This window comes from Manacus vitellinus, unplaced genomic scaffold (assembly GCF_001715985.3).
Source record: "Manacus vitellinus isolate BGI_N305 unplaced genomic scaffold, ASM171598v3 scaffold_107_pilon, whole genome shotgun sequence".
Lineage (NCBI taxonomy): Eukaryota > Metazoa > Chordata > Aves > Passeriformes > Pipridae > Manacus > Manacus vitellinus.
This window is the reverse complement of record NW_021938834.1, coordinates 187,986-197,638: the sequence shown is the minus strand read 5'-3', so window position 1 is coordinate 197,638 and position 9,653 is coordinate 187,986. Positions and strand designations below refer to the sequence as shown.

Genomic DNA, 9,653 nt, shown 5'->3' with positions numbered 1-9,653 from the left:
GGGGTGGGACTGGATGGGATTTAAGTTCCCTTCCAACCCAAACCATTCCATGATAACCTCATTACGTTTAGGATCACCTCTGTGCCCACACAACAGCCACCCAGGTCTGGCCTTGACCGCCTTTACACCCGCCACGGAGACAGTCTTGGTTCAGTTGGAGACTTCCAGGGTGTTGGGAGCAAAACATGCTCAGCTACAAAACTCCTGGCTGAGCCTCAACTCCAAACCCTGACCAGCTGATGCCACCTGGGGAGTTTGAAGCATTAATTGGTTCAGAGCTTATGCTGTGCCTGTGGCAAAGATGGCACAGCAGCCCCCAAACTGCCTCCAGGAAGGCAAAGTGAATTTAAAATGACTCCCTAATAGTTGGCTGGTGTGAGCAGGGGAGGTAAAATGGGAGCACTGCAAAGGAGGAATTTGGAAAGCGCCACGAGCCTTCTGGCCAAGGCTCATTTTTGCATCTTGCTGTGAAGAATGTGTGGGGTAAAAGCAGGTTTTGGAAGTTGCTTGTGAGAGCTTGGGCTGGAGTATCATTCCCCCACACTTTGGGGGAGAAAGGGGTGCCAGGGATGTTTTACCCCCAGATGTTTAGAGGGGAGCAGTTCTGTGCTGGTGCTTTAAGGTCCTGGTGGCCCAAACAGGTTGATTTTTGTGCAGAGTTCCTGGGTAACAATGGTTTCTGTGTGTGATCCGTGCTGGGCACAGCATTAGATGCCATCAGTGGCCCTGCAGCAGGAGCCTGAGGTTGGAACCTGTCACAGGGAAGCAGATCCTCCAGGGGCGGGTTTTCCAGCACCCCAGTGGTGTGGGGGAGAACACGGAAGGGGGCAAAACCAGATGACCTTGTTTGGCCTCTCATTAGTGAAGCCTGGAGTGTGACTCTGAAAGCTTATTGATGCTTCTGCATGGAGTGTTTTGATGTGAACTCATGGTCCCACCCTGGGTGCTGCTTCATGGACAAGGGGGACCTTGGTGGGTCTGCTGTCGTGTGTTGGTGGCTCGTGATTAAAGGCTGAAGCTCCCACCACGATGAGGGATTCTCAGCTTGTGCCCTCACTGCAGTTCTTTGGCTCCAAGATCTCGTGTGTCCTTTGATCTGAGTGAGGAGGAACTTCAGGCACAGCCTGATGTCACCTGACAGACCCCAGGTGACACTTTGGCAGGTGAGGTAACACTGGGGGTGTCTCTGTTTGCAGGTGAAGGAGCTGGTCTTGGATAACTGTCGCTCGGAGGATGGGAAGGTGGTTGGTCTCTCCTCGGACTTTGAGAACCTGGAGTTCCTCAGCATGATTAACATCAACCTGCTGTCTGTGTCCAACCTCCCCAAACTCAACAAGCTCCGGAAGGTGAGTCAGGCCTGTGGTCCCATCTCCACCAGTCCTTGCCCTGAGACTTCTGGTGGCACTTGTTTTTCCTGTATTCGCCAAGAAAAGGCCATTTAATTTTGCTTTTTTCCTCTTTGAGCAAGTGAGAGGGGTCAGATTTGAGTGCACAAGATGCTTCTGAGCTCTTTAGATGTTGAGTGTCCTCCTTCTCTTCCTTTTGCTGTTCTGCTGCTGTCAGAGGCTTCATAACATAAATATTTTGGATTTTGGGGCACCTACGAGCATGGAGGTGGCTGGCAGTGCTGCGTCACTGCAGGAAACGGGTTTCAAGGGAAAACTTGACCTGCTGCTCTGTGACAGGGTCTGGAATTTGGGTGCTCACTGTGGCCCAGTTCTTAGGGCAATGTTCTTCCCCACATCACGAGCTGAAACTCTCAGTGACCATGTGATGTTCCCCCCTGGCAGCTGGAGCTGAGTGATAACAGGATTTCTGGTGGCCTTGAAGTTCTAGCAGAGAAAACTCCCAACCTGACACACTTGAATCTCAGTGGCAACAAGATCAAAGACATCAATACCCTGGAGCCCTTGGTGAGTGAAGATTCCAGGCTGGAATCTCAGGGATGACGTTTCCTTTGGGGAATTGGGTCTGTGCAGCAGGAATCCAATGTCTTGGTAACTGTTCCAACAGCACTTCGTGGTTCTGATGGGAACAGATTTGAGCCCAGTTTGAGGCTGGGCTAATAGTTAATGGCTCCTCAGTCTGGAAAACCAGCAACCAGTTGCTAAAAGAAGCGTGAAATTGGGCTGGATGAGTAAAACTGTGGATGCTCAGTGTCCATCTGGGAAAGGACCGGGAGAGGGTCGGAGGCAGTTGGAGGTAGGTGGCACCTGGGGTGTCATGGAATGAGGTACTTGGACACCAGTCAGGGCATCTGTCACATCAGCCTAAAGATTCTGCTGGGCTGGGACCCTCCTGCTGCCACGGCATTGCAGGGGCTCCCAGTCACAGAATCACAGAGTCACTTAGGTTGGAAAAGACCTCTGAGATTCCATCGGAACTGCCCCAAGAAGGCTCCTGTCATGTGATCCTAAGGGATACGTGAAAGATCTGGTTTGGGGCATTTGCCTCATTGGCTGTTTGGTCCATCCATCCCTTCCAGAAGGAATTTGGCACTGTTTTGCTCCTACTTTCCTTGACCTGGTGCCTGGTGGGATGGCCTGAGCTGGGCTGTGCTGAGGGCACTCAGGCTGCAGCTCTCCTTGTGCTCTGCTCTTGCGTATTTTGCGTGATATTTTGGGCAGGATGAGTCCAGCTCAGTGATTCCTTGGCTTTCTGTGCCTGTTCAGAAGAAAGAAAGATTTGCAGATGGTTTCAGAGTTGACTCCAAGGAAGGGAAATAGAGGAGCTGGAAAGAAATTTTCTGTGTCCACAAATAGCAAGAGCAGCGACTTCCCTGTGTCTGAGGAGCACATGGGGCAGAGCCACTGTCCTCCCATGGCTGCCTGATCTCCAAACAGTGTTGTAAATAATGTTAATGCATTGATTTTTGCAGAAAAAGCTGCCCAACCTTCACAGTCTGGACCTCTTCAACTGCGAGGTGACGATGCTCATCAACTACCGGGAGAGCGTGTTCGCCCTCCTGCCCCAGCTCACCTACCTGGATGGCTTTGATGCTGATGAGCAGGAAGCCCCTGACTCAGACCCTGAAGCAGATGGGGATGCACTGGAAGATGAGTATGAGAATGGGGAAGGTGAGGATTTTCTCTCCTCTTGGTTTTCTTGCTGGGGAACAACCCCCTTTCTGCTTCTGCGTGAGCACGTTGCCCCATAACTGATTAGCACTGAATAGGGGCTGTCTGGGTACCCACATACCCTCCTCCAGAAAGCTGGGGAGGGAATGGAATTTTCTGGGAGGTGACAGGGGTGTTGTTCTCCCTCCTCATCCTGTGTGATCCCTGCCTGCTGCTCACACAGCACTGAGGGGTGAGCAGAGTGTCTGGGGATGGCGAGGACTTGGGAACTGGAACGCTTCCCTCCCTCTCCTTTTGGTAGAAGGTGAGGAAGAGGACGATGATGAAGAGGAAGATGATTTGGATGAAGAAGTCATTGATGATGAAGAAGATGAAGATGATGACCTGGAAGGTGAAGAGGAGGAGGATGGAGTAGATGATGAGGTGAGGCTTTCTGTCACCGGGCTGTTTGGTCACGCATTTATCCCTTGTCTGGTGACCCAGGTGTCACTTTGAGGGGAGATCTGAGGAGCTTGCCATCCCCTCTGACTTTTTCCCTGTACCTTTTGACTCATGGTCCACAGAGTTTTCCAGTTCAGGCTTGTCCTGGTACTTCCCATGGCCCCAAGTGATGAAGCCATGCAGCCCCATCCATAGGGATTGAGGAGCTATTTGGGAACCAACAGCTTCTCCCTAGCACCTTGAGGCTTCAGTGGGGTGGGAGCAGAGATTGCTGTGGAGTTACAGCTCAGGGAGTTGTGGTTCTTGCAACAAAATGCCTTGTTTTAACTCCAGGAGGAAGATGAGGAGGAAGATGGTGAGGATGAAGAGGATGAAGCTGAAGATGGTGAGTTGAATCCTAACTAACCAATTTCTTACCAAAGCTGCCTCAACAAATATTTGGTGTTTTTAGAGCTCCCCAAGCCTCAGTTCAGGGCTGTTGTTGCTGCAGCTTTTCTGCCCAAGCTGATGTTGAGTAGTGTCATCACCAAGGGTCACAAAGGGGACGGAGAGCAGGTTTCAGTACCTCCTAATTCCAACCACTCTGGGTAATTCTGCCAAATATTTGAGGCAGATTGCCTAGAAAACCAGTTCAGCTGCAGACCTGAGCTTCTTGGGTCCAGACTCCTCTGATTTTAACAAATATAAACACCCAAATGAATGTTGATAGAATGTTGTGGCTGGATGACTCATGGAATGTTAAGGTTGGGAAATCCCTGTTAATATCAAGACCAACACCACCGTGTTCACCTCTAAACCATGTCCCTAAGTGCCACATCCACATGTTTTTGAACACTTCCAGGGATGATGACTCCACCACTGCCCTGGGCAGCCTGTACCAGTGTCTGACCACCCTTCCCGTGAAGGAATTTTCACTAATATCCAACCTAAACCTCCTCTGGCACAACTTGAGTCTGTTCCCTCTCCTCCTGTCCCTTGTTCCCTGGCAGCAGAGCCCGACCCCCCCCAGCTCCCCCCTCCTGTCAGGGGGTTGCAGAGCCAGAAGGTCCCCCCTGAGCCTCCTTTTCTCCAGGTTGAGCCCCCCCAGCTCCCTCAGCTGCTCCTGCTGCTCCAGCCCCTTCCCAGCTCCATTCCCTTCCCTGGACACGCTCCAGCCCCTCCATGTCCTTGTCCTGAGGGGCCCAGAACTGTCCCCAGGATTTGGGGCCCCACCAGTCTCCAGCACAGGGCATGTGAACTTGGTTAGAAATGACTGAATTCTGCAGATGCTGCGTTTTTGAGGGTCCTCAACAAAAATAACCCCTTTTCCAGCAGCTGTTGAAATACGGGATGCTCAGAGGGCACAGAAAGTAGTTCATGTCTGCTGCTATCCCAGGCTTTTCCATGTGCCACGAGGAGCAGGGTAGGGTGGATCTCTGCTCTGGAATGGTGCTGGTTTTGCTCCCAGATGTGCCTTGTGAGGCCACAGCTCAGCTGCTGTTCCCCAGGGCTGGGCAGAACTTCACCCTTGGCCTCTCTTTGCAGACCATCCGTGTGGGCAGAAGAGAAAACGAAGTCTAGAGGATGAAGGAGAGGAAGACCCAGAGGACGAAGAGGACGATGAGGATGACTGAGCCCAGCGAGCCAATCAGTTTTACAGACTCTGACTGTGCTTGTCTTAAACCTCCCCGTTGTGTTTATGTGAGACTGTAAATCCCCATCTCCCACTCCTCCTCCTCCCCCCTTTGTATGGCTGCAGCGTCCACAATATATTTTTTTAAGATTTAGAATACTGTAGGCATTCAGGGGAATCTTCCATACAAGGCTCACTTTTTCTCACAAGTTATCTCATGACCAAAGGCTTTTCTCCGTTCGGTGGTTTGTGCAGCAGCTTGCAAAAAAAAAAAAAAAAAAAAAGAACAAAAAATCCAAAAGAAAAAAAAAAAGAGAGAAAAAAATCTCCTCCTTAGGGTATCTTTGTGTCCCAAATCAGCTGTGCCACACTGGATCCAGAGCTCCAGTTCACACCCAGCCAGCACTGAAGGTCTTTGCCATCCCTCAGACCAGCTCTCTGAAGACTCTTGAGCCACCTTGGGTGGAGAATCTGGTTTATCTCCGTGGACTCGAAGTGAAAATGATCCCTGAGGGTGTCTGATCTGAAATCATGGTGATGTGATCTCTGGACATGCTTGAAGATGCTTTAGTGCTGGGGATGTGGGGTTTTGGGGAGGGGAGGGGAGGGGGGGCTGCTTGCATGACCTGGTACCTCTGACCATGCACCTTGCAGTAGCCCTGCACTTGATTTCCTATTTTATTTGATAAACTGGAATATTTTTCCCAGTGGCCACCTAAAAACCATCACTTGGATATCCAGGTGGGTCAGGTTTTTGCCTTTGCCATGGTGAGGCTCCTCCAGGGCAGCCTTTGGGAAGGGATAGGAAATCCAGGTGAAGGGATACTGCACTTCCATCAGACTCCCTTTCTCACTGTACAGAACAGCCACTATCACTGTGATGCTCCTAACTCGGCGTTCCCCGGAGACCGTGTTAGCCTGTGAATTCTCAGGGTCCTTCTGCCAGCCAGTGCCAGCTCTGGACAGCCTGGCATTGCATCCTCCTCCTCCCTTCCCAGCACAGAGCAGAATTCCAGCTCTCCCCTCAGTGGGGCCTGTGTCCCTTCACCCCACGGGTGCTGGAAGGAGGATTTGGGGGATCCAGCCAGGAGCGTTCCCAACCCATTCCCACCTTCCCTGTTCCTGGAGGTGTCCAGCCAGCACGTCCCTCGGGAGAACTGGCCCTTTGGCACCCGGGGGGGTCCCTGCTGGGTGCTGGGGTGGGGGGGTCACTGCTGTCCTGCTGTCGGGGCTCCCACGGGTGCAGACATGCACTGGCACTTTGTGGCATTCCCGGTGGGTGCTCCGGGCCATCCCGAGACTCCAGCCCTTCTTCCCTCAGAGGAGTGGTGTGTGTTGCAGCACATCCCGTTGCTCTTTGTTCTCGCTGTTGTCTCTTGCATTGTACAGTCGCTGTAACCATTCGGAGAAGAACTAATCCTGTAAAATGCAAACTGAGTAACTTATAAATGTTTTAAGGAATTTTTAAAAAAAGAAATGTCAGAGCAGCAGTTCTAATTTTTTTTCCCTGCATTTTTAGCAGATTGTATGGATTTTATATTAGCCTAGTAATTGTCAGGTTTTGATTGGTCAGACTAGTCCCAGAAATAAGGATCTCCAGCCCTTTTGTATCTTTTGTTACAAAATTTGGATAAAACTTTAATAAAGACTTCAGTTTTTAAAAATCCATTGCAGTGGGGGTTGTCTTGGCTGCCTCTGCCATGGGAACAGCCAGGAGTGCTCAGAGTGGGAGGTTTGGGGCAAATTTGAGTCTCCTGAGAGCAGTGAGTGTCCCATGTCCCCAGGTTTGGCTCTGAGCCCTGGATGGGGGGTGTGGTGGGGGTGAGGTAGGCTCTGCTGTGGGGGGGCACAGACCATCCCGGTGTGGAGTCCCAGCAGGGGTGTGTCTGCAGAACCTGCCCTCTCTGCCCTTGGAGGTGGCTGTAGCTGGATCAGGATCAGGGACAGGTTGGGAAGGGTCCCACTGCTGCCTTTTGGGGTGGGCACCTGCCCTGGAGGAGGAACGTGGGTGTTCAGTAGGGCAGAGTGGGCTGGGGGGCCAGGGAAGCTGCCTGTGCCCACAGGGAGCTGTGGCAGTGCCACAGTGCCCCCCCACTCTGGGGCCTGGGAGGTCCCTCCCCTTGCCAGGGCTCTGATCCTGCACCGGCTCTGTGATGAGCTGTCGCTCTGTCAGGTCTCAGCAGCCAGGGCTACAGCTGAGGGACACTTCAGTATGTCCACCCTCCTGCTCAGGACCGGGGTGAGGGAGGGTCTGTGCTGGACTGGGGAGGGCACAGGGGCACAGACCCCCATGCCATGTGCCCACCCAATACAGGGGTGACAGCAGGAGAGAGCTGGGGCATCCCAGGGTGCTGCTCTCCATGTGCAGGGATCCCAGCAGGAGGAAGAGATCTCCAGCCCGGCCAAGGAGACCCCCTGAGGCCTATCCCAGGGCTGTGTCCCCTCCTGGGGCTGCAGCAGCCCCCGACCCCAGGGTACAGAGCAGGGGGTGCCGGTGCTCCCACGACTCCCATCCCAGGGCCAGTGTGGGCACCAGCACGTCCCAGCATGTCCCAGCACGCCTTCCCCAAACCAGTTTGGAGCAAACTTTTCACCCTGCTGGGATGGGATCAGGCAAAGCAGGACCTGGGGAGCCCCGGGCTGGGAATGTGCGGCCGCTCGGCTCCCACGGGGGGTGCAGCCCCCTCAGGGCCGGGTACAGGGGCCCTACTCCACCCCAAAGGTTGTCCATGCCCTTTTCCTGGCACCTCTGCCTGTGCACCGAGGCTGGCGGGGGGCTGGGGTCCCACCCTGGTTTGGGTGCCCAGTTTGGGTGCTGGGATGCAGCTGGCAGAAGCTCCAGCTCTGCTTCTCAGGAGCCCTTCATGGTCTGCAATGTGCTGACAGATCTGAGGGGGAAGGGAGCACCCCCTTTCCCTTCCTCAAACCTTCCTCTTCCCCAGACCTGCCCAGAGCAGAGTGACACACAGACTTCCCTGTATTCCCCCATCTCCTTGCCTTTAGTTTTGGGGGGGCATCCTTAGGGATGGCCCCACTCCCCCCTCACCCCCAGCCACCACAGGCACTGACAGAGCCTCTCCCGGCCACCACTCCTGTACAATTCCCATTTATTATTCCGAGGTTTCATTCCAGAGAAGTCCACTAACTCCTGAGCAACCTACCCGGCTCCTACCAGAGCCACGGGGGCTGAAGCAACGAAACCCTTAGGGGGAGGGAGAACGAGGGGGTTCGGGTGCTTAAGAGTTTCCGAAAATAAAAGGGAGGGGAGAAAATTCCAGAGGAAACACCCGTCCTTCTGGCACCCCGGGCTGGGCTGGGGTGCTCCCGGTGCCCAGGGAGGGATCCCTGTCCCAGCCCAGTGGCAGGGGCTGGGCGGTGCCCCCTGCCCGGCTCGGGGGGAGGGATGGGGAGGAGCAGGAGCAGGAGCAGTCCCGTGAGAGCCGGGGCATCAGAGCTGGGAGTACAGGGAGTTCTCCATCTCCGGCGTCATCTTGGCGTGGAAGGAGGCGAGACCCACCCCGAAATCTGCAGGGAGAGGGGGGAGAGCTGTCAGCACTGTGGAGGACCCTCGTACCCAGGGGCTCGGGGGCTGGGGGCTGCAGGGAGGGAACATGGCCCTCCCCAGGGCATTGCAGAGGCTGGGGGGCACTGGGAGGGCACACAGACCCCTCCAGGTCATTGATGCCGGTGGGGGGGCAAAGGGCTGGGGGGCACACAAACCGCCAGAGGCATTATTGCAGGGAGGGGGCACAGGGAAGGAGGGCACTGGGAGGGCACGCAGACCTCTCCAGATCATTTACTGCCCCCGCCAGGGACATTCCTATGGGCTGGGGGTGACCAGGAGCTAGAGGGCACAGAGAGGGCACATGGACCTCCCCCCCCGGGGCATTGCAACAGGCTGGGGCAGAAGCTGCAGCCCAGGATCCACCCCAGGGCTGGTCATCCCCCGCCAGGACAGACGGAGGAGGATCCGCGTTATCCCTGCGGGACAGACTGACCCCATTCCCGCGAGCATCCCGGCAGTTCGGGGTCCCCCCCGTACCCATCTCGGCGTCCAGGCGCCCGGGCGGGGGGTTCTTGCGGTGGTCCTCGATGTGCAGGGTCATCTCCTCGCGGGAGGCGGCCGAGAAGGGGCACTGGGTGCAGGAGTAGCGGCCCCGCGTGTGCTCCCACACGATGCGGCTGTTGGAGGAGTGCCCTGCAAGGACGGGCGGGCAGGGAAGCACAGGGATCACCCCCAGCGGCCGCTCCCGGGTGCCGTGGGGGGCTCGGATGGGCCGGGGGCTCCCAGCCCTACATGCACGGGGGGTTCCCTTCCCGAGGGAGGGACCTCAAATCTGGGAGCAGGGAGCGAGGCTGTGCACCCCGGGCACGACCTCCCCTTGTGTGTCTCCTCTCCGTGCCACACGGAGCAAAGGGTTCCAGTTTGGCCTCAGGACTGGGGGGACTGGAGCCCACGGAGCTGCTGCAGCTCCTCATCCTGCTGCTTCTGCCCTCAGGACAAGGCTGGGGGGCTTTGGGGG

General features: G+C 55.3%; 2 protein-coding genes across 3 annotated transcripts in view; one reads left to right on the top strand and one right to left on the bottom strand.

Moving 5' to 3' along the window:
- Nucleotides 1-1,200: 1,200 nt before the first annotated feature.
- LOC103767012 (acidic leucine-rich nuclear phosphoprotein 32 family member B) lies at nucleotides 1,201-6,794 on the top strand. Of its 2 annotated transcripts, none has more exons than XM_018088672.2 (6): nucleotides 1,201-1,346; nucleotides 1,791-1,913; nucleotides 2,879-3,077; nucleotides 3,382-3,500; nucleotides 3,852-3,903; nucleotides 5,043-6,794. In XM_018088672.2, the coding sequence occupies exons 1-6, from the start codon at nucleotides 1,287-1,289 to the stop codon at nucleotides 5,129-5,131; spliced, it is 642 nt and encodes a 213-aa protein (XP_017944161.1). In that variant the 5' UTR covers nucleotides 1,201-1,286; the 3' UTR covers nucleotides 5,132-6,794. The 2 variants fall into 2 exon arrangements, with proteins under 2 accessions (XP_017944161.1, XP_008932343.1); XM_008934095.3 differs by having other exon boundaries at nucleotides 3,379-3,500.
- Nucleotides 6,795-8,220: 1,426 nt separating this feature from the next.
- Nucleotides 8,221-9,653, bottom strand: part of ZNF414 (zinc finger protein 414) — a 4,235-nt gene continuing 2,802 nt past the window's right edge. Inside the window, exons 6-7 of the mRNA XM_029964311.1 lie at nucleotides 9,173-9,423; nucleotides 8,221-8,655 (exon numbers count right to left, since the gene is read on the bottom strand). Coding sequence (XP_029820171.1) covers nucleotides 8,579-8,655; nucleotides 9,173-9,423 — 328 coding nt within the window. The 3' untranslated portion in view covers nucleotides 8,221-8,578. The remainder of the gene's footprint in view (nucleotides 8,656-9,172; nucleotides 9,424-9,653) is intronic.

What these genes read in the sequence shown, in the direction of transcription:
- LOC103767012 (XM_008934095.3), top strand. Translation starts at nt 1,287, where the DNA reads ATGATTAACATCAACCTGCTGTCTGTGTCCAACCTCCCCAAACTCAAC. An exon ending in TGAGTATGAGAATGGGGAAG is followed by an intron (nt 3,078 to 3,378) that starts GTGAGGATTTTC and finishes TCCTTTTGGTAG; the next exon opens with AAGGTGAGGAAGAGGACGAT. An exon ending in AGGATGGAGTAGATGATGAG is followed by an intron (nt 3,501 to 3,851) that starts GTGAGGCTTTCT and finishes TTTTAACTCCAG; the next exon opens with GAGGAAGATGAGGAGGAAGA.